Below are 23,884 nucleotides of genomic sequence, written 5' to 3'. Positions count from 1 at the left end.
CCCCTCTAGGGCTGGACAGCAGGAGATACGTGCATCTAGAGGGCGTGCCGGCGCACTGTGCCTCCGCGACCTCTGCGCGCAGACCAACAGCCGCACTGCGCCCAGAGCTGCGCCTCTCCGACTCCTCAATGGAATGGGCGCCTGGCTCGCTCGGCTTAGGGCACTTTGAACGCAGTCTTGAGAGCTCAGCTCTCCACGCGTGGGAGTGCCTGACCGCCTTGGAGGGCGAGTCTAAAATACCTCGGTTTACAGCTGGACTGGCCCAATTAAGATTATGGAGGGGTTGGTTGGTTTGTTCGTCTCGATGTAGTAAAATAGTTTAAGGCTGAATTTTACTCTGAAAGAGAAGTAATGAACATGAGTGCTTATGAGTCAGACCTGCCAGGTTCTTCCCACTTTGAGCCCGAGTCGGGCAAATCACCTCCATTTTCTGAGGCTCAATTGTCTTACATAAAATGGAGGTTGTTTATAATACCCGCCTCACAGGATAATTGTGAAAATAAACTAATATTAAAATATTCGCCAAATAGCCTTTATGAAGCAGAGAGCAGGGAAAATGCCTATCTTCCTGCTGCTCTGGAGAGACGGTCGTATTTCCTCGGACTCTGAAAGATGGAGCCGCTTTTCAGGTCAGTAGAAGACCCAGGAAAATTCCTTTTGAATTCTTAATTGCATAGCAACTGGAGTGTGAAATCTTGGCATTTCTAAAGGTGTCAGACAGCTGAGCTAGAATTACTAGGCACTTCCAGGAAAGGAAGAAAAACAATAGAGGGTTATGCCATCATTTTCTACCCAATCTTAAAAAAAGTACTTAACTTCTGCCTTTTTAAATTCCACTCTGCGGTGCTGGGGAGTCCCCTCTTCTACAGCTGACATGCCTAATTGCTGCCCTTTCGGTGGCAGTTAAAAGCATGACATAAAATGCCAAGTTAAAGCAAAAAGGAGCTCATTTCAAACTTCCAAAAAACCCCTAAGCCATTTCAACAAAATGCATAACAGAATATGAGTAATTTTTATTTTTATAAGATTAAAATGGACAGAAGTGGCATGAGGGGAGCCTCACATCTAGGGTTTATCAAAGGTGCCGACATCATTATTTTAAAACAGGTAAACACTACAACGTAAATAAAGTAATATAACTTAAAGGTATATTTCAAATTATGCCAGTTATCTTCAGGGATAACATGTATAGATACAATACACTGATATGATCACTTTCTAGGAATTGCATTTTTTGCAAGGAAAAAATGGTTTAATTTCTCTACTTACAAGTCTAGGATGACTACGCCAACCACTGACTCCAGCAGATTCCGGTAAATCAGCAGCACCATTGCGTGGCACCTCCTTCCCCCACTGTCCACACTCTGTCCCATCCCCCGAACGTCATCTGGTCGATGGCTTTTTCTGTGGGTGGGACACTTCTTCTCTGTTGAGACGTCTATCGCAGAACCCTGAATTCCGATGGGAAGACTCGATACTTAGTGCCTGACCAGTTCTGTGTTGCGTACTTCCTCAGTCACACTTGAAGAGACATCTGTCACTTTACATCAGTGTGAGTCTTTTCCACCACCACACTGGCACTTTCGTAGGAGGCGTGTGTGACACGACTCTCAGATGGCGTCATTCCACGGCTTTGTTTGTTCCACAGCAAGTGCTCCCTCGTGCTTCGGGGTGCGAGCGGACCCTAATGATTCGTCAAGGACGGCTGCCGACTCCAGTTTCCCTCCCCCTCGCTCATGCACACATATTTGTGTATAGGTATATCAGTGTGTTTTTTATTTGCCTTTACTCTTCTAAAACTGTACGCAGGAAGTTGACCCTCAACAGCACACAGCACTGGGGCGTGAGGAACTTGAACCTCAGTAACCTTGGCCTTTAAAACGAGGAGGCAGGGTGTTCCGTGAGTCCTTGTCTCAGCCTCCTTGACCGAATGTTAAGTGAGGAGAACAATGCGGCCGAGCCCCGGAGAATGTCTGGGATAATCACCCTATGATTCACAGCGCGGGGAAGAAGACAGAGCCCTCTGGGATTTGTAAGAATGCCTAGTGAAAATTCTTCAACCAGATGTGCTGCTGTGCCCTGGGCACCAGGAAGGACCCGGCCCAACCAACCCTTTTCCACCGAGAATGGCTGTGTGTCATCGCCCATAACTTTCCTTCCTCAAATACAACGTGGAATTCGTCTACATCTCCCGGCTGCGTTTTGATTCTAGACTCCCTGTGGAAAGCTTATCTGGGACGAGGTCGGTGCAAGGAGAAGGGCCAGGACCTTTCGCCGTCCACGCTCCTGGGCTGCATCAGTGAGAAGCCTGCACCATCAGGCCAGGTGACAATCAGAGGGGCCGTCGGGACAAGGGACTTCAAAGTTTGCACAACAAGGTTATGGGTTGTTTATTAGTGTTTGATCTGTGGCGGAAGTTAAACGCTGTCAAGGGAAAACTGCTAAGTTTCTATAAAATTATCGCTACTGAGAGTGGGCAGTGGAACAAAGACACGGCAACATGGGCGCGCGGGGCTCCCGGGGCACGAGGACTCCCTTCTGCTCACAGGTCTTCCGATTCCGGAACGGCGGCGTCCTCTGCAGGCTCGGTTGTGATCACTATGGGGATATGCTCTGATGTCCACCCCTTAGGAGTCCTGTTAAAGGACCGTCTGCCAGAAAGAGGGTTTTCAAAGGCCATGAACCTGGAATCCGTTAGAAGTAGTAGCTCAAAATCTGGAACCTTGAATTTAACCATTTTGGATGCTTTTTCAAAACCTCCAAACGGGGTGGCAACTCTGTGGGAAGTGAAAAGAAAAAGAATACATTGATTTTCAAGTTTATTTCCTGGTAAATAGAAAACAGCTTAATACATCATCACTTGACGGGGGCACCTTAGCCTCTGTGTTCCGTGTGACCTTCCGTTTTTGACCCCGAGACAAGCCTCTCCATTCAAGGACTGTGGCTTCACAGCAGACACTGGCAACTAACTGGTGTCAGGTCCCTCTTGGTGTACTCTTGGTTTGGGACAAAACTAACCTAGTCCCTGTCCGCAGAGACCGTCACAAACATGTCTTGCCTTCAGGGCTTTGCTCAGGAAAGCTGTCTCTTCCCTGCCTGCACTTTACCTGCGGCCTGCAAGTTCCCGCCTCCCGCCCCTCTCCCAGCTCCCCGCTTCCTGCACCCGATTCCTGCAGCATCGATTGTCTCCTGTCGCATTCAGGCTCACAGAGGGGCTTCGATTGTCTTCCATCTGAGCATTAACCCAGCGCTGGGTTATCGTTCAGGTGCCCCCCCCCCCCCCCCCCCCCCCCCCGATTACAGGAGGCAAAGATAACGATGAGAGCTAACGGCTGGGAACGGGGCACCAGGCACACCAGGCCCTGACTGACGTGCTTCCCAAACTGCAGTAGGACGGGAGGCCCCTTGGGCCCCTGTGCCAGTGCAGCTGCTGATGGAGGCCAGGGCTTGCCCGGAGAGCCTGCATCCCTGACAGTTCCCGTGGGGCGCCCGAGCTGGTCTGTGGCCCGCACGTCGGGTACCGAGGTTCTGCAGGATTGGCGCCCTAAATCCCCACAGCCTTGTGAGTGGGTTCCGTTAATACCCGAATGAGACAGACGAAGCTGCGGCACGAATCTGTTAAGTGTCTGCTCAACATCACCCACCCATTCAGTTGTAGGACCAGGAATTAGACCCAGGCCCACAGACACTCGGGAGGCCTGCTCTCCGAGGACCACCCGACGCCACCCCCCTCGGGACACCCTTCTCTACGCGCAGTGGGCCTTCTGAGCTCACTGTCTAAGGCAGTGTGTTTAGGACGGTCAGCCCGCTTGGGCTGTGTCTGAATGATGTCACACCATGTTGCTGTCACATTCCTGAAGCCACTAGCCGATTCAATGTCCCAGCCCTGCTCATTTGATGTAATGAATTGAAGAGTCTTTATGGCTTAAATCTGATTCTGCAGACAAGTTAAAACCTGGACTTCATTTCTAGATTCAGGCTGAATCTGATGAATTCATTGCATGTTTATGAATTCCAGAAATGAATTTTACTAATTTATGTATTTTTTTTCTGCACTAAATCAAAAAAGAAATGTTCCTTAGCTACTGAAATCCAGTATTTGGATTTGGTACTAAGGGTATTACTTTTTCCCTTTTTGTCCAGGTCTGAGTTGTTCTCCCTCCCCTTTTGCGGATCACTTCCCTCTCTTGTAAATGAAAACATTCCCTTCCGTTCCATCAGCGGCCTCCCACCTCCTACCTCCGACCGGGGGAAAGCGTGCCCTTTGAAAAGCAGGCTGTTCTTTTCTTTGGCACCGTGCAGGCTGTGCCCTGTTTGTCTGAGTTTTTATTGCTCTCGGCACACAAAGTAAAGAAAGTCCATTACCAGAGATGCTGAACGTTCGAAGAGAGACTTGTAGGGTATCAAAGAGCTCTGAAAATAGTTTCAAGTTTCGTTCAAAGATACGGAAGCAAAAATTCCCACCGAAAGGTTTAGAACAGTCGACCAGAAGATAGCTGAGCATCCTTATAACTCCTAGAGAAATTCTTCAAACACAGATCGGACTGAACACGATTTTACACTTGGTCGTCTGCGGAGTGGGATAGAAGCCCGTTCCACTGAGGCTCACAGTTAACGGATCCTTTCTTGTTGATTTAGATTGACGAGAAATGGGTTTGCCTAATGTACTAGTTAATAGTGCTGGGCTTGTAATACACCCCTAACAGTTACTGATTGTTCCATAAGGCACAGAATGTTGGCAATGATTGTAGAAATTAAAATAAGTCATTCAACTAAATACCTAAGGCATGTAATATGTTCAGTCACAAAATCATAGAATTCATTTTACCGATGAGGAAATCTGTACAAGGAGGGTCACACAGCTTTTCGAAACAGGAAACCTGGCTCCCGGTTCCCTAGTCCTCGCATATTACATGGGTTTCATATAGTATTATTTAAATATAGTATGATATTTAAGTAGTGCATTCCAAATGGGTACAAGATACACAGTTGTATTAATTATGGGCTATTTTAAAATCATGATTGGACTTGGGAGCCATTTCTCATCTGCTCATTATCCCTGCTGAACGGGAGTTGACTGCCTCTCACCTTGTGTGCCTCATTAGCAACATCTAATAACTATGTGTCATAATGCGGGGCCACCCAATAATATTTTCCTCTTTGCAAAGGACTTTGGGAATATGTGGAAACTATTTCTCTCTTTCTGTTGCTTTCATTTGTTTTTGCAAAAATGAAAAAAAAGCATGTGTTAGGATAAAGTCTTAATATAATGATGTTGAATTATTTAAGAAAGACAAGGAAAAATTGTACTCCTTATTACACTTTATTTTTAAAATAAATAATAATTGTGTGAAGAACTAAATTTCTGGTCAAATTATTTTCTCATAACCTTGAGTAGTTTAATAAAATAAAATCCCATTAAATAACCTATAGCAAGAAAGATATTAACTCACTTTGTCCCTAGAAATTATTTTAATCTTTTTAAATTATTGAAATGTGTTCTGGACTAATTCAAAGAATGACTTTTTATCACATCTAATTTGTAAAGACCCAGATAACCATTGAAATTATGTTGCCTTTGTGATTTTTTTTTTACATAAAAGTTTATTGAAGTGTAAGATACATTTTAAAAAGTCTATGAATCATAAGGCAAAAGTTGATGAACATTACTTATGTTCTAATTATTTGCTGCTGGTATAGAAACATACCGTTAACTCTTGGTTTGACCTTGTTCTCTGTGATCTTCTAAACTTAGTGACCTTCCTGAGGACATCACGCCGTTTGTGAATGAGGGCGGTTGTATTTTTCCTTTTCTACACATACACCTCTGTTTATTAAACAACTTCTTTGTCTGAAACGTGTGGGTATGTTTCCCTTTTAACTTTCACTGCACAGAATATTTTCCCTGGTCAGAGACTCACAGGCTGGGGGTTATTTATTTCCGAACTCCGGAGGCGGTGGCGTCCCATGAGCTTCGGGGTTCTGTGGGCTGAGAGGTCTGTACCTTTGTGTGGCTCACTGAGTCACGTGGCACTTCCTGAATCCGAGGTTGATGTTTTTTGTCAATTTTGAAAAATTCTTGGCCATTAATTCCTGAGATATTACTTCTGCCCTACTCTCGCTTAGGCCCTCCGGAGCCGTGGATCACACCCACACACTGGCGTTCGCATTGCTGTTCAAATGTGTCTTCCTTCCCCGCCCCGCACCGCCCCCCCCCGCCCGTGACCGTTCTTCTCTGTGCTGCGGTGTGAACATGGTCTGCTCTTCATCTGTGTTTCACCTGCCATGAAATCCACTCATTTAACTTTCAAAAACATTCCTTCTATAAACTACAACACAGAAAACCTCATAAGCAGGTATCATAGCTGATTCTAAAGCGAACAATCTGGTCACCCCTGCATGTGCTGAGTACCCCCCCACCCCGCCGCCCTGAGGCACCCTGCTTCATCACCACCCGCTCCTGCCAGGGCAGTGGTCCCCATTTTGGTTTTGTGATAATATCCACTTATAAACTAGTTTTCAAAGCCTTCTACCTATGTCAGTAACCCCAGTGTGCATCTCTAAACACGATGGTTCCGCTCTGCCTGCCTTTCAAAAGGGTGTCTTTCCGATCTCTCCCGTGCCGCACGCAGAGTTCCCTCTGTGCCTTCCCCACGTTTCACTTACTGAAGACACTGGGTGTTTTGTTTCGTGTGGCTCCCCACAGACTGACTTGCGCTGATTACATTCCCGTGGTACATTTTCGCATTTCTCTGTTCTTCGTGTTTCCAGTAAATGTTATGTGGATCCAGTGACTTAATACTTTGACTTCTTAATTTCAGTTGCTGTCTTTCTGATTTGCGTAGAATTTCCATGCGACTCTTTTTGAAAAACATTCCCAATCTGCTGGAATTCTTCGTCTTGTATCTTCTCTTGAACACCCCTCTGGAAATTTAAAGTGAGTGCCTCATGTTCCAATAGTTGGGTCTTTTGCATGCTGATTTCTTTTGCTTATTATTTTTCTCTTCACTTTTAGTTGTTTGGTTCTTTCTCGTAGTGTGCCCGGTAATTTTAAATAAACAGACCAACATGGTAGCAATGCCTCAAGTCTCTGAGCATGTCATCTTGCCTGCAGAGAGGGTTGACTTTTGTCCTATGGCAAGCAGCGCGATTTAAAGAAGGGACTTTGACCTGACCTAACGGCTGTGGTGATCGGCACAAACATTGATTTTCATAATCGCTGATTTGTCACTTGTTGGCCTCGATTCCAGTGATGGAGCTTTTAGAGCTCCCAACTAAAAGCTGGGGCTATTTGGACCCCTCCACCTAGCAAACCCTAGGCTTTGGGGTTTCCTATCGGAGAATTCAGCTCTCTGCACCGTGACTGGAAAACCAGGGCAGTACCCGCCAGCCCCGCCGCCCGGGGTTGACTGAATTACCTGTTAAAGCTCCTGTAATCGGGCAGTTCTGCCTTTCCTTCGGGCTTGAACAGCTTAGGGTACAAAGCCTCTAAAAGCTCCGGGTCGCTGCCGATGGCCTGCTCCCAGGGCGACTGGTAGTACTTGGGAACAGCTGTGGTGTTGAATCTCTCCGGAGGAATTTCCTTCAGTGGCCCAGAATATCCTTCGGAAAACATGGCCAGAATAAGTAAACACAGCGCAACCGAGAGTCGCAAAACTCCACCTGGCATTTTACCATGTTTCATTTTCATGCAAAATAAATTTATAAAGAATACATCCTTTTTATGACTTATCAGGAATGAGAAGTCTGAAAGTATTAGACATGATTAAGCCCCTTGAAAGGAATTTTCAAAGGAAACCTCTTATCTTAGTATATATTTGTTCAGTGCAACTATTCATTTAATTTTTAAAAATTGGACCCCTTACATTAATTGGCAAAAGCATTTAGATGTCACAATTAGTGAATTAACTCGAAAATATATATTGAGTGTCTCCTGTGGGCTGGGCTCTCGGGAAACAGCAATGAAGACAAAATCTCCCTCGTCTTGGAGCTGATTTGTTAGCGGTGACACTCGGGTCTGTCTGTGAGCTGGTGAAGTGACATGTTTCCACTGCCCGAGTCAGGCCCTGGTCGTCCTAGTCCTTGCCGGCTGCGTCCCCTCTTTACTTTGTCCTAGAAGACCCCTTTCCTAACTCTGCGCCTGGTCTCTCCTCCTCCCCCTCCTCCAGCACGAGTGCTCAGCACTTTCTGTAAGTGCTGTTTAAACATCACACAAACTCCTGGCAAACTGTGAACCGTCTCCACACACACCGAGGGGCACGCGCCCAGCCCACCCTCCTGCGACCACCCCACACGCTGTGTCCTTCGTGAGTCTCCACACCAAGCACCCAGACCTCCCCACTGGGACACCCTGCCCTTGCTTTCCCTGGGCTCTCTCCTGGCTCGAAAATAGTTTTTGTTTCCCTTGGTCCAGCCACGCCTGTCCTTCCTTTACTCGTGAAAACCCGCCTCTGGGCAGTTCTTTGTGGCAGTGATTCCACTTCCTTCCGAGTGCCGCCAGTGTGCGCCACGGTCCCCTGTGCAAGGTGTGCCTCTCGGACGCTGGTGTCACTCAAAGCTCTTCATTCAGACTGTACATTCAGCCCAGAAAATTCCATTCCTGCTCCTGACCCTAATGGCGACCTGCGTATCTGTGATTCCAGGTTCCGATTTCGGTCCCCGGGCCCTTGGACTCCAGCACCTGCTACATTTGTCCAGGCGAACACGCCTGCGCCCTGGACCTCTGACATGCCTGCTGCTTCCCCTGGGGGGTCACCTCAGTGAGTGGCACCACTCCACACCCAGATGCCCAGGACAGAAGCACTACCCTGACGCCCCCGCACCCCCACACCGGGTCGCTGAGCAGTGCACCAGCCAGCCTTCTCCAGGGTGCTAGTACAGCGCTCAGACCTCGTGTCTCTGAGTCGCCAGGGTCCCCATCTGAAACGTTGTTAGGCATCCAGATGCTGAGGGTTTTCCCTCCAGACTCCTGGCTCCCTCAGTCTCAGGCAGGGCTTACAAATCTTATGCAAGTGGTTTGCCAGGGGAGTCAGGGACACCTTGCTCCAGGGACTCCCTCCATCCTCTGCGTGTCCCACATGAACCTCTGGGTCAGCCCTGCCCATCCCCCACTTCCCCAGGAGCCTTCACACCCATCACTTAGCTCTCAGCCCCGCCCCCACTGCTACCCCAGTGACCCAGCCACTGGAGCACTCGATCCTGTTACTCACGGTCCCCAGGTCACAAACGTAACCCATTCATCCGCCCACCTCCCGACAGTCCCCTCTCACAGTTTCTGCCCCTGAACTGTGGATCCACCTGGAGCTTGTTGCCCTCGGTGCCCCCGACCTGTTCCATGTGCTCTCGCTGGAGACGGCCACGTCTGTGCAGCGACCCCTGGCCACTCAGGAAGGCGGCCGCCTGCCCTGTGCCTGTGCTTTGGGCAGCTCACAGAACCCAGTTACCACAACCACTTTCCTATTCCTCTGCCTCGGCCAGCCCGCGGCCGGGCAGGCGGACGCCGGGCATCTCAACCGCATGGCTGCAAACGTTTCTTACAGCCCCAGTGCCCCACCGCGGTCACTCCATTTTTCCCTGTCTTTCCCCAGTTTGTCTTCGCTTGGTGCCGGACCTGGATGTGATTCTCCGTCAGTCAGTGCTGACGCATAGTCATTCATTACCTTCGGTCTCTTGCTTTGTAAAATGCAGGTTGGAGTAGGCACATGGTGGAGTTACTGGGAAAGTAAGGAAGACACACACCTCATAGCGCTTCGGAAACTTGACCGTTTCATACAAGTAGAATCTCAGTGTAATCACAAACGACCTTGTTTTCACTGTAACGGGTGGTGGCCAACAAAGGCAGTGGGCCGTCGTGAAGGACAGAGGCTGCTGTGAGTGCCCGGCTTGTCTCTTTGCAGGGTAAATGTTAACATGGACTTTGGGTTTACCCACAAATATGGGGTGGGCACAAATAGCTCTGTAGTTGCGCATAGGGAAAATGCAGTCACGAATAAAGAATAATACAGAAATAAACCCTGCTTTCGTGTGCTCACCAGCATACGCCTCCCTTTGCCCACCCCTGTGTAGAGGGAGACACACTGTATCACTTTGACGCCATTTACTGAAGGACCCAGTGGCTCCAGTCAGATATTTAAAGGCGACTATGTTGCTCTGTTTGTCAGGCAATGTGTTACCTGGTGCAATGCTTTCTGGATTCGGGGGGGTCCTCGGATCCGGGCTGTTGGGAGGGGTGAACGGGGCTTGCTGTGAGCCACCTTCCATGGGGCTGCCGTCCATCTTCCCGTTCTGCACGGCGAGGTTGTACTGTGTTTGATCAGAAGGAAACTCTGCTGACAACTCAGAAGTGTTGGACATGCCGGCGGGAGACACGAGCACGCCCCCACTCACACAGTCAGGGTTCAAACACAAGGTCGCTTCCTGGTTCCCTGGGGCCTGGGTCATGTTCATGGCCATTGGCTGAGCCATTGAGCGAGAAATTTCACTGAAAATCAATCTAAGATCTGATCTGTGAGGACGACCCACTCACTGTACACCAGGCACCGTGCCCAGGCTCCGTGCCGATTCTCTAATGTACTACTATTCCCAACGCCCCTCTGAGGTGCCTCTATTTGATTCTGCGGTCTTCGCCGACCTGCGACAGAGCACACTGCTCAAACGCTGGCTTAGTCACGTTACTGTTCCATTCATAGTCGGGATTTATTAGGTTCCCTAATATGTCTTGTTTTAAAATTTCATCTGGTTGACCATCAGTCGTGTGTAACCAAAAAATGCACTTTAAATGGTATAAACTTATAGAAGGAAGGGTTTGGGGTTTCAGGAAAACAAAATGCTTGAAAGATGTTTAAGTTTTAGGTGAACTGGTTTATTAATATTATAACTTAGGGTTTATTCTATACCAATAATAAAGCAGTTTAAAAACAGTCCATTTGCATTTTAACAGAGAAAATGGACATTGTGATAGGTGATGTTCTCACAAGTATCACTAGACCTTATCTCTACACTAAAGCGTCGTTTTATTTATATTTGGGAAATATGTGTCTTTTTTTTTAAAAAAAAAGCCAATCTACAATATATAAAAAGTGTATAAAGTCCAATTAGTTTTTAAATTTACTAAGGAGCATAGCCAATACAGACCAACTATGACTATTTTCTGTGAGATAGGCAGAAAATATTTTTAACATTTTATTTCCATATTTACTTATATGGTGACATAGTGAAGTACAATTTTATATTTTAATATGTAACTTTATAGAAATGTGAGAATAAAAGACAATTTTTGTCCTAAAATCCAAATACTTACCATAATTAAAGGCCATAAATTAAGGGTCTCACCTGAGAAGCTCTGTAATTTGTGCCAAACATACAGTAAAAGTTATTCTTGGGACACAATGAATACATAGTCCGAATCCCAGTATATTTAGCTTGGCCTTATTTCAGACTTACTTTTTAGCGTATACTTTCCCTTTTCCAAATATTATGTCAGATTTCCAGGGATTCCAAAAAGCCCCCAGTCACTAAATACATGGGTGACCTTAACCCTGAAATGTGGACATTTCCCCGAATGCCCTCCTGCAGGGATTTTTGGGAGAGAATCGTGACTGTTAGCGAACCACACCTCTGCTCTGTCTCCCCTGAAGTAGAAGATTTCCCCGTTTCCGTTCTGCCTTTTCGTGCGTGCAGTCGACTCATTCACAAACCCGAGCTTCCAGGCCAACGTGGGCACGAGCCGGGGGCCTCGCCTCCTTTTAAGAGCGTGTGCTTCCCGTCTCCACTATTCACTGTGGACAGTCTGCCTGGCTGGAGCTGGTCGGTTTCCGAGCATTAGCATTAGCCCACAACTGCGCCTACATTTTTTTTAAAGATACTTAATGTTTGAGCAAGTGGCATGGATCAGTCGTACAGAATATTTCTTCTGTTTACCCACCAAAATGATTGTCTCTCACACACACACACACACACACACACACACACACCCGAACAACCTCCAACAGGAGCCATGGAAAGAGCACAGGAAGAGCACTCGTTTGGGAACCCGCGGACACGTGCACGTTTGGAAAGGCTGCCCATCCACCCAGCTGCCACGGGACCAGGTATACCTACATCGATCTGCGCTTTCGATTGGTACTGGACATTCTCGAATGTGTACTTGTCCGATCGTCGCTGCCGCATCTTAAACAGCCGAGCCCCGCGGTTGCTGAGATGCGACAGTTCTTCCAGCATGATGTCCCTGGGGACGCTGACCTTTTTGCCCAGGTCCATGCCGTCCATATCTGGAAAGCGACACGCACACGCGCGTGAGAACACGAGGGAGAGTTTCGGCTGCTTGCCCGCATCCCACACCTGCTGCCTGCTCCGCGCGGGGTGTGGCCTGAGCCACAGGCTCTGTGCTCAGCCTGCTGTGGGCTGAATCCTGGCTCTGCTGCGTCCTAACCACGTGGTCCTAGATATTCCGCCTGTTCCTTCTAAGCCTCCTGTGCTCATCTCTGAGATGGGGCTGGTAGGAGTAAGACCTACCCTGTAGGGTTGAAGTGAGGATTAAATACAATGCCACATACAAAGCACTTCGCACGGCCCCTGGCACACGGAGTGAGTGAAAGTAAGCCACCATCACCAGAGGTCGAATTCAGTCTTTCCACCATAGTGAGCTTGCAAACAGCCCTGCACGGAGCTCTGTTAATGAGCTTGGGGCGGCACCCCACATTTTTATGCATCAGAGCTGTCCCCTTCCTGGAAGGCCCACCCTTTCACCCACACCACCCCCTTTCCCTGCCTCTGCCCAAACACTAGGCATTCTGCCTGCGGCACCCAGGAGCTCCCCTCGCTGGAGGCGAGTGATGGGTGTTGAAGAAACACACCCTTCCAGGTCCAGGGCAAGGGCCCTTCTGTGGCTCCCTTCCCCAAAGCCTCTGTTCATAACCACTCATACCTTCGCTGCGCTCCCACAGCACTGAAGCTCAATGACTCAATTCCTTCACCGACCCTGCGGTTTGAACTTTTTTTACGTTTTGGTCTTTGTGTCTCCCATGCATTAAAGATAGCGGAATCACTCTAGAAATCAGGCAGATCCCAGGAACATCTCCAAACCCTCTGAACCTAAAGGACACCACTTCTAAATAATCAGTGGGTTAACGAGGGAGCCTTCGGGGAAGTAAAGCTCCGTGAGCTGAGTGAAAAGGAAAACAGAGCGTATCAAAACGTACAGGACACTGTTCGCACAATGCGAGAGAAGCATTTATAGCACTAAATGCGCACATCACAAAAAGAGGAGGAGTCTCGAACCAATGATCTAAGGTCTACCTCAAAAATGTGGAAGAGGACATGTTGATAAACCCAAAGCAAGCAGCAGTAAGTAAGGAAAGATGGCAATGGGAGCAGGAATTAACAACAGAAAAGCAATAGAGAAAATCAATTAAACGTGGAGTCGGTGTTTGAAGAGATCAATAAAATGGACAATTCTCTAGTTACACTAACACACACACAAATATATATATATAAATATATAAATATTTATATATATATATATAAATATATATATATATATATATATATAAAGACACCAGTTACCCAGATCGGGAACAAAACGAATTATCACCAGAGACAGTGCAGAGAGCAAATGGGTAATAAGCCACCACCACAAACACCTCGACACATAAACCCATGTGTATTTGAAAACATGGAAAAATTGACCGATTCCTTGAAAAGCACAAAGTACCACCTGTCGCCCAAAATGAAGTAGTTAATCTAAGTACTTCTGTATCTACATGGCCGTTGCATTTATACATTTAAAAGCTCTCAAGAAAGTAATCTTCAGCACTAGATGGGTTCACTGGAGAACTCTACCATTTAAGGAGGAATTCACACCAATGCTACATAATCTCTGCCTGAGGGTGGGAGAAGAGGGACAGGTCCCAATCCATAGTGAAGCTAGTACAACCCTGACCCCCAAACCAAACAAGGACAACAGACAAAAAGCCACCAAACAACACCCCGCCCTGGGCCTAGAGAAGCATAAGAAAATATCAGCAAACAGAATTCCAAAATAATTCCACACCAGGAGCAAGTGGGGCCTCCCAGGGGCGGGAGACTGGCGCGACATTGAGAAACTAGTGGGCACAGTCCACCAGCCACTTGCCAGGCTAAAGAAGAAAGGTCACATGATCTACCCTTGGCATCTAGGGCTGCGCAGGGCGTCGTTCAAGTCCACACCAAGAGCACAATCCACTGAAGAATAAACAGATCGCTTGGACTTTATCAACATTAACGACTTTTATTCTGAGCAAGATTCTGTTAAGAGGATGAAAGACAAGCTACAGAGCAGGAAAGAATATTTGCAAAACACATACTGGACAAGAGGCTAGAACATATAAGGAACTCTTGAAACTCGCTGGGATAATAGAGCGAACAATCGGCTAGTGCACGGACAGAAGTCAGGAAGAGCCTTTTCACTGAAAAAGATATGCGGACGACCAGGAAGCCTACGAGAAGACAGTCAAGTTCATTATTCAAATTAGACTGAAAACGGCAATGAGCTACCACTCTGCGTGTGGCAGCGTGGCTAAGGGGAGAAGCAGTGACAGACCTTCTGCCCGAGGAGCGTGTGGAGAAACGGTCACTCACACATTGCCGTTGGAATGGAAAATGGGACAGCCACTTTGGAAAATAATTCAGGAGGTTCCGTTAAAAACTGAACATAGAACTTCCAGCATTACTGGGCATTTGCCCCAGTGAAATGAAACGTGTATTCACACAAAAACCTATCTATGAATGTTCTCAGCAGCTTTAATCTTAATAATAACAATAAACAGAATAATAAGATACCTGTTTGGCGGAAACTATGTAAGGTCCTAAAAGGGCACATCTCTTCCCAAGTCTGCAGCAGTGACCCCTGCATGGCACCTTGAAACTGGCCTTGGTGAGAGTATTTGCACCCCAGAAATGAGCAAACTGCAAACCAAGGCATGCCACACCCCCAAGAACCATGGTTACATACTTACTGGCACACTGCTAGCCACGGGCATATGCTAAGTCCACATATTCTGCACAAACAAATGAACAACAAAAGACATAAAGTAAATTCTCGGAGGTTTTCTTCCCCCTCCCTTCCAACGGTTAAATCTGTGATGTAGCCAGAGCGGAGTGAGACCACCTGCGAGGGGAGGCTCCAGCGGATGGGCCCTCTCATCCCTTAAACTTTCCGAGTGAAGGAGGCTGTCAGCTGGGCCCGTAGAGTCCAAGGTCAGCTGTTCTGGGCCCTTCCCAGCAACCCCTGTACAGGGTCTTAGCCGTGTGCCTGAGCTGAATGCCTGACAAATGATACAACTTATCCAGGATACACATCCGTGACCTCATGTGTCCGAAGGCTGCCTTTGTGGCATTGGATCATCTATTGAAAATAATATTGCTGGGCATACTTTCCTACTAGTGTCATGGATCCTGGTCCCGAGTTTTCCACTTATTCCTCAATCATTTTACAGAACTTCATCTATTCTGTGTTGCCACTCTTTCAAGGAGATCAGTGATTAACTTTGAATAAATATTTAATTATACGAGGATATCAACATAAAACTTTACGGTCTTGACCATAATCAAATTAATTTCCACAGAAAAACACACAGTTTTTAACCTACCAGAAACATTAAACAATTCTTACCAATATCCTTTCTCAGTAGCGTCCTCAAAGGTACAATGCTTTTGCCGTTGAAATTTAAGCTCTCACACTAAAAAGCTCACATATTTTGATCTTTGAGGACTTGCTCCTCCCACTTTTCACACTGTGGAGCCACGCTGCTGTGAGGACTAGAAACCAAATGGAAAAGCCTGTTTTCCTGGGAGAAGGGCAGCTGCCACTGACAGACACTGAGACCGGCTGCCTCTCCGCCCCTAACTTCAGCGTGTGTCCTTAGGGGCACACACACCACTTAAGTCCCTCAACAGGAACTTTCTGTGTTTTCACGCTACTTTCAGAGATGAACATTCTGAAACTGAGCCAACAAAGATTTCTGGGTGCCGGAGCAGTTCTGGATTTTTGATCGGAAATTTAGATCCTGCCAAAGTCACAGGTTTAGGTAGATCAGTTGATTCACTTCACACTTTGTAAAGATATCCACTTACAAATAACTGCAGGAAGACAAGGGAGCTTTTGAGACGGTTTCCCGTGATGCCCTAGCAGGTCCAAATCCGGTGGAACGGGCAGACCCCTGGAGGGGGGCCCCGGAAAACTGACTGGCTGCGGAGGTCCCGGGGGTTCACTCAGCAATCCGACCGAGGCCTCGAGGTTTTCTCGGCACCTGTGGAGGCCTCTGTGGGCTGAATGCTAATCCGTGAAATAAATGTTGTTGCAAAATACGATGTGCTACATAAACAATAATTGTATAGACTGTGATTGTGAATAATGTCTGAAAAGACTGCAATTGATAAAAGTGTATTAATAATTTCCTCTAAATTAAAAAGTCGATATTGAAATCCATCTGGGATTTTTTGTTTTCCTATTTTATATCTCTTCACCTGGACTTGAGTTCTAAGACTATTTCATAAAGTTCTCAAATATTTACTGTTAGTTAAAATGTTATCGTTTGATGACTGTGTAAATCTGCAGACATTGAAGAAGTGAGATCAGCCATGTATTGAATTACACAAACAGGACCGTCTAGCACTGTTACGAGGACGCACACCCAGAGCACACGAGAGTGAAGAAGACCACGCGAGGAGGATGGAGCGCGTGGCCAGCCCTGAACTCCGCCGCTTCAGCTTGGGTGTAAACTAGAACTTGGCCTGGTTCTCCCCGCTGCTTTCCCGGGGGCCTTGTCAGAGGGTTAGCGGTCTGCAGCAGGCTCAGAACACCTGTGCACGCATTACTGCACACCTGTACAGGTGTCACTGCACACCACTTTTCTAGGTAAAACGTCTTTGTTGTAGGGTTATGAGAGATTTTAAACAAAAAAAAACCCTGACAAATGCGTACACTCAAGCATTAGGTTATTTTTTTCACCCCCAAATTTTGCTGTGTGGCACTTACAGCCTTCCTGGTGCCCTTATTTGGACATTTGTGACTTGATTCATTCTGATATGCTTGTCATACAGGGCAAGTAAAGGGGTCCTCATATAATCTTCCATCTGAAATTTAACCTTTCCTACTCCATCCTTCTCAAAGAGCTCTTGCAACTTACGCCGGTGCCACCGCTGCCCTTGCCATTGGGGGAGAAACTCAACACACTGACAATGTTCGACGTGGGCCCGGAGCTCGCGAAAGTGGCAGCGTGGAGGCTGAGAGTGAGCTGCTCCCGCACCACCAGCCCTCGCGCTCTCTGACCAGAAGCCACCGCGTGACCTGCGCCCCGTGCTGCAGAGAGGGCCCTGCCACCTGTGTGCGCCTGGCAACCCTCATGCTGCAGCGCAGAAACAGCCTGCCCGGTGCTCCTCCTCTGCTCGCGGGGAAAAGCCCTTCACCAGTTACAAGGGAAAAAACAAAAACATACCAAAAAAGAAAAGCAAGCCCCGCAGGGCCCAGGTAAGGACACCGAGGGTGGTGGAGCAGCCTCCAGGCTTTGGGGCCTCCCTGTGTCCCAGGCTCCTTCTGCACTGCCAGCCCCACCTGTGCCTGCGCCTGGGGACCTCACCCTGCCGCTTCTCCCAGCGCTGCGTCTCCAGCCCGACCCCACTGCTGCTGGGCCGGCGCCAGGCGGTCTCGCACCTCTCCGTCCATGCACCCCCGCTCCCCTCAACGTCTTCTCTGTCAATGTCCCCTTGTCCCTCCCCGCTCTCCCTCAGCAGTCAAGTCTCAGTGGAGTGACTGAGGAGAGGAAGCTGGTTAGCACAGCAGAAAGGTCCAGATTTGGGAAGAGAGCCACCTGCCCGGCCCCCGCAGCAGCTCGTGCACAGAGGGCACAGGACCGCTGGGGGTCCGCTTGTCTTAGAATATAGCCCTCAGATGGTATCCATGCGGCCCTGACACTTCCGTGCAAAACGCAGAGACTTCGTGTTGCCACAGTGACGCAGGACTGCGACCCCCATCAGCTCCCTGCTCCTAAAGCCCACGAAGACCACAGTGTAGCACCGAGGGGGATCCGCCCGGCACGCGACCCTAGCGTCACCGCCACCTCTCAGTGCTTATTGGTCGGGCGTGTGGTGTGTGCACATCAGGGACAGGAGTTGACTCGAATGAGGAACATTTTAGGGTGTAGTAAGTACAGGCTGGGAGTTCACGTTTTCACCACTTCTTTCTAGTTTCACGTATTTCTACTAACTCCTTGAGGTTATTTCTCCTGTGGATGGCAGGAGTGCTCTGATGTACAACTCTCGTTTTTGATTTTTGTCTTTTTCTACTGATGGATCTCCAAGGCTCACCAGCTGTGGTCTCCTCCCCTGCCCACTGCCGCCAAGGCCGGGACTGAACTTCCACCCCTTGTTAAGGGGATGGCTCACTATCACATTCCATTCTCCTCCAGGCTAAATGTTTTTGGGGTTTTTTTCCTGCAAATCTGTATAAAAAAATGAATTACTTATAATACTACAAAAAATTCCTGAAATGGAGAGACTTCTGGCCAAGATGGAGGCGTAGGTGGATACGCTGGGCCTCCTCGCACAACCAAAAGAAGGACAAGAACAAATTTAAAAACAAAAAACAACCAGAACTGCCAGAAAATCAAACTGTGTGGAAGTTGGACCACCAATGAGTTAAAGAAGAAACACTCACCCAGACCAGTACGAGGGGCAGACATGGGCAGCCGGGTGGAGAGGACTCAAAGCAAGGCGGTGGCTGGAGGACCAGGTGGTCCCACATTCGCAGGCAGATAAACAGGGAGGAACAACTGGGAAGCGAGACAGACCACACAACCCCGGGTTCAGTGCAGGGAAGTAAATCCTCAAACCTCTGAGTGAAAAAACCTGTGGGGGTTGCAGAGGCAGCAGGAGAAACTCCCAGCCTCACAGGAGAGTTCATTGGAGAGACCCACAGGGTCCTAGAATGAACACAATCCCACCCACCTGGGAATCAGAACCAGAAGGGCCTAATTTGCTTGTGGGTAGCAGGGGGAGTGACTGAAAGCTGGCAGAGAGTCAAGCAAGAGACATTGTTCCCTCTCAGACCCCTCCCCTCCCCACAGCATCACAATGCAGGGACATAGGTAGCCCCACCCTGGTGAATACATAAGGCTCTGCCCCTTATACGTAACAGGTGTGCCAAGAAACAAACAAACAAACAAATGGCCCACATGAAAAAACAGATTAAAGTTCCAGAAAAGATACAACTAAGTGACAAAGAGATAGCCAGCCTATCAGATGCAGAGTTCAAAACACTGGTAATCAGGAAGCTCACAGAAATGGCTGAGCATGGTCACAAAACAGAAAAAAGTGAAGGCTATGCTAAGAGAAACAAAGGAAAATGCACAGGGAACCAACAGTGACAGGAAGGAAACTGGGACTCAAATCAACAGTGTGGACCAGAAGGAAGAAATAAACATTCAACCAGAACAGAATGAAGAAACAAGAATTCAAAAAAATGAGGAGAGGCTCAGGAACCTCCGGTACAACTTTAAATGTTCCAACATCTAAATTATAGGAGTGCCCGAAGGAGAAGAGGAAGAACAAGAAATTGAAAACGTATTTGAAAACATAATGAAGGAGAACTTCCCCAATCTGGCAAAGGAAATAGACTTCCAGGAAGTCCAGGAAGCTCAGAGAGTCCCAACGAAGTTGGACTCAAGGAAGCACACACCAATGCACATCATAATTAAAGTAAGGAGAGAATCTTAAAAGCAGCAAGACAAAAGGAGACAGTTACCTACAAAGGAGTTCCCATGAGGCTATCAGCTGATTTCTCAAAAGCAACCTTACAGGCAAGAAGGGGCTGGAAAGAAGTATGACTTCCAAGTCATGAAAAGCAAGGACCTACACCCAAGATTACTGTATCCAGCAAAGCTATCATTTAGAATGGACAGACAGATAAAGTGCTTCTCAGATAAGGTCAAGTTACAGGAGTTCATCATCACCAAGCCCTTATTATATGAAATGTTAAAGGGACTTATCTAAGAAAAAGAGGAAGATCAAAAATATGAACAGTAAAATGACAACAAACTCGTAACTATCAACAACCAAGCCTAAAAAAACCAGAACTAAAAACAAACTAAGCAAACAACTAGAACAGGAACAGAATCACAGAAATGGAGATCACATGGAGGGTTATCAGCGGGGAAGGGGAGGCAGGTATAATGGGGGGGAAAGGTACAGAGAATAAGTAGCATAAATGGTAGGTAGAAAATAGACAGGGGGAGGTTAAGAACAGTATAGGAAATGGAGAAGCCAAAGAACTTATATGTACGACCCATGGACATGAACTAACGGGGGGGGGGGGATGTGGGTGGGAGAGGGTGTACAGGGTGGAGGGGAATAAGGGGGGGAAATGGGACAACTATAATAGCATAATCAATAAAATATATGTTTAAAAATCCTGATGCCTGAGGGAAGAAGGGCCTTGAGAACGTCCCTCTCTGTTCATTTTTAGGAAGGACAGACTGAGCTGCCGCAGCTGCACACCCATCTTCAGTTGCCCAGGCCGCCGCCCTGTGCGTGCGTGAAGGGCTGGAGGGCTGTGCCCAGGAAGGTCCCGCTGCCACCGGGTCTCGTTTCCCCATCCTGAGAAACAGGGCGCCGCCCTACGCTCCAGGTCCCCAAACACTGGGTTGGGAGCAGACAGAGCAGTCCCCAGGAGGTGCCAGGGGACGTGGGACAGGGACTGAGTTATGCGGCTTTGTGACCCACTGCAGCTAGGTTACAGGAGGCGAGCTGGAGGCGTCTGTGACAGTCCCAGTGTCATCTGGAGCCCTTGCACTCGGGACAAAGGCAGGGCACGTGACTCCACTCCCAGGGCGGGGACTCTCCCCGGGACGGGGGCGGGGGCTTCCAGGGGACTTCACGAGGCCGGACCCGCTGGGGCTGAGACTGTAGGGTTGAGGGGCTTTCCCACGCTTGACATATGATTGTATTTTTTGTATTTCATAAACACAAGAGTTATGCTGTTTAGAAAAAGGAAAAGGCATTCTTATCCTTATAGCTCTATGTCTGGACTAACACTAAGACCCAGCATGTGATTTAAACTGGGAATTCAGTGGATGGGTCAACTGATTTATGATTTCGATGCAATGAGAAAAGGACAACTTATCTCAGGTCTAGTTTTAAGGTAAATAATTCAGCCTCAAACCCAAGTGATCATCTGATTTTTGCCATACTGACCAAGAAAACTATAGAAATAATCTCAAGTAAACTGCCCGAAGCAGCGAATACCAAGAAACACACACATTTTAAAGGAGCGTGCATTCTGAGACTCTGGATTGGTTTCAGTTCTGAATTCCAGTTCGGAATGATTCCCACGTTAGGCCAAGCTGGTGGGAGGTCGTAAAACACAGGAGCGGGGTGGGGTCCAGTGTGCTGAGTGTGTCTCGCAGAAGACAGAAAACTCAGCCACAGGCCCCTCCACGTAAGGGCACTGCCTGGAAACCGCAGCACCGGTACCTGTCCGCTCTGCCTTCTCAGGGGAGGGGGCTGGCCTCGCTGTGCTACCCCGTCCCCGCTGCCCCTCCACGTCTCGTGCTACTTGGTGTCGACACTGCACAGGTGGAAGGTTACCTTCCTTGTCCAAGCAGCGGGGACAGGAGCACCCTGCCGGCTGCACAGGTATCTCTGGAATGGCTCAAATCAGCCCTTAAAAGGACATTCTACTCACGGTTGTTGAACATGGGTGCTGCCCGCGGCCTGTGCACAGAGCTGGATTCCCTTTATAATAACCAAAATGCAACTCTATAAGGCGTGGCTTTCTGAGAGTTTTGCTAGAACTTAAGGAAGAGGAGAGAGTAGACTACCACCTTGCATCTAATTTATGCTGGAAATTTTTTTTAATCATAGGCTTTGAGACTACAAGAACTTTATGTTGTCCTGGAAATCCTAAATAAAAGCAGATTCCCACACAAAATATCTTGGTAAATTAATTACCGAATCTGATGACTGGTTTCAGGGTTAAAGATGTTTACAATGAATATGAATTCCAACTTAAGATATTTTGTAAATAATAAAAAAAAAAAGGTGGGGGAGGACAGAACATATTTTGAATGGGTTGTGTACTATAAGGGGACATAGGTCCAGACTTGCCACGGGGGGTGCGCAAGGAAGACAAGTATGAGGCCTGTCCAGAGAGAAGAAAAGGAGGAGTGGAGAGAGCCGCTCGCCCAGCAGGCGGACGGCAAGCCCGCCCAGCGCACATCAGCTGTCAGGCGGCTCCATTCCTGCAGAGCAGTTGTCCGCCTGGAAATAGCTTCCAGATGAGAAAGGAGGACTACAAAAGGGTTAGCTACCACAGGCTTCTCCACCCCCTGGAGCTCCGGGCTGTCGTGCCGGAAAACCGAGAGTGTAAAGGGCGTCAGCTGCGGATGCTGACGTCGGGAAGGGCGCACGTTAGCACGCTCATGCCACACGGGTGTTACTGGTACCATGTCCATGGACCTCCTTCGCGATGGCGGACGCCTGCTGCTTCCTCTGCCTCACCATGGCGCTGTGTGGCAGCATGGCTCCCGGCTCCCTGTGAAAGGGCACAAGGTTGAAGCAGCGCGAGGGACCGGAGCTTTCGAAAGGGAGTATCTTTGTTCTTTATGGAGAAGCGATTGTTGCTTTCTACTGAAAGATTTTAACTTGTGTTCTGCTCCAAGACAGAGCCTGTGACTCGCCGATGGGCAGTGTTGCCAGGACCGGGGCTCAGGCGCACCTGTGTCCCAGCACAGTGGCCATCAGGCCCAAAGGGCTGGCTGCCACCTCCCCTCCACCCCCACCCCCACTCTCTTTTCCAGCTTATTTTCCTCTGCCATTGTTTCCTCACTGGCCCCCCATTGTACCAGCATCCCAGCACATCAGCACACCGATCCCAGCAAACTGAGAATGGAGAAATGACACCAGATCACACCAGAACACTTGGGTGGTGACATTTCAAAATCGGCATCGACAGCTGTCCTTTGAAGCAAAGAATGCCCATTTATGAGTCACAACTCTGAACACCCTTGGACAACTGAGTAATAAAACATCTTAGGGAACAAGACACCCACCTTGCTCTGAGCCCGCGCCTCCCAGCAGTATGAGCCCCGAGGTGAGGAGGAGACACCGGTGGCCGCGGAGAACGGGTGGCTCGGGCCGATGGGTTTTATCCCTGAGCCTCAGACGGCATGGTCCCTCGCTCTGCCTCCAGCTGGGGACTGAGCCTTTCTGAAGAGACTGGCATCCAGCTGACATCAACCAACTATATATAGCACCGAATACTTCAGCGACTCATATCTTCCTGGCGAAAGAGAGGGACAGAGAAAGATTAGGTTCTCTCCATTGTGTTGCTGCTCGGTGAGACAGCCGGACGAACATCCAGCAGGTTTTTGTGGAGCGCCCTCCGTTTGAAGAGATGGTGGCCAAGATGGATTTGAAGAACTTTTTACGATGTAGCTCTAATGCTAGATCTTAATTGAGATGGCATGGCTGATGATTAACAATGCAAATGGACGTATGGACAATCACATCTGCGGGATTTCAAGAAGAAAGCAAGCAATGTGGGGTGGACCGGTCCCTTGGATGGGCTGGGCTGAGGAAAGGGGAAACATTTGTTCGGGGAAGTGGGGAGCATTCTGAAGTGGACGTCAGGTGCTGAGCCATGGGACTGTCGAGTAAAATCTTAGACGCCAGCCGGGGCCACGCTTTTTGAAGAGGCCCCGCAGAGAGGCCGGCACATGCACCAGCCGTCCCTGCCGGCTGGGTGGCCGAGGGTCCCTGCCAGGGAGGAGGGCAGCCATGTAGTCTCCTTGCTGGTCCTGGGACGCTCCTGTCTCTGGGTGTCTCCCCGCCCTCGTGGCTCTGTCACGCGTGC

General features: G+C 48.4%; 1 protein-coding gene across 1 annotated transcript; it reads right to left on the bottom strand.

The window, feature by feature from the left end:
- Window positions 1-2,365: 2,365 nt before the first annotated feature.
- Window positions 2,366-23,238, bottom strand: MYOZ2 (myozenin 2). Its single transcript, XM_024569276.3, has 6 exons — window positions 23,082-23,238; window positions 22,476-22,564; window positions 12,100-12,269; window positions 10,173-10,302; window positions 7,419-7,602; window positions 2,366-2,777 (listed from the first exon to the last, which is right to left on the bottom strand). The coding sequence occupies exons 2-6, from the start codon at window positions 22,549-22,551 to the stop codon at window positions 2,543-2,545; spliced, it is 795 nt and encodes a 264-aa protein (XP_024425044.1). The 5' UTR covers window positions 22,552-22,564; window positions 23,082-23,238; the 3' UTR covers window positions 2,366-2,542.
- Window positions 23,239-23,884: the final 646 nt, after the last annotated feature.

Source organism: Desmodus rotundus, chromosome 9 (assembly GCF_022682495.2).
Source record: "Desmodus rotundus isolate HL8 chromosome 9, HLdesRot8A.1, whole genome shotgun sequence".
Taxonomy (NCBI): Eukaryota; Metazoa; Chordata; class Mammalia; order Chiroptera; family Phyllostomidae; genus Desmodus; species Desmodus rotundus.
Note: the sequence above shows the minus strand (reverse complement) of the source record. Positions and strands in the feature narration are given on the sequence as shown.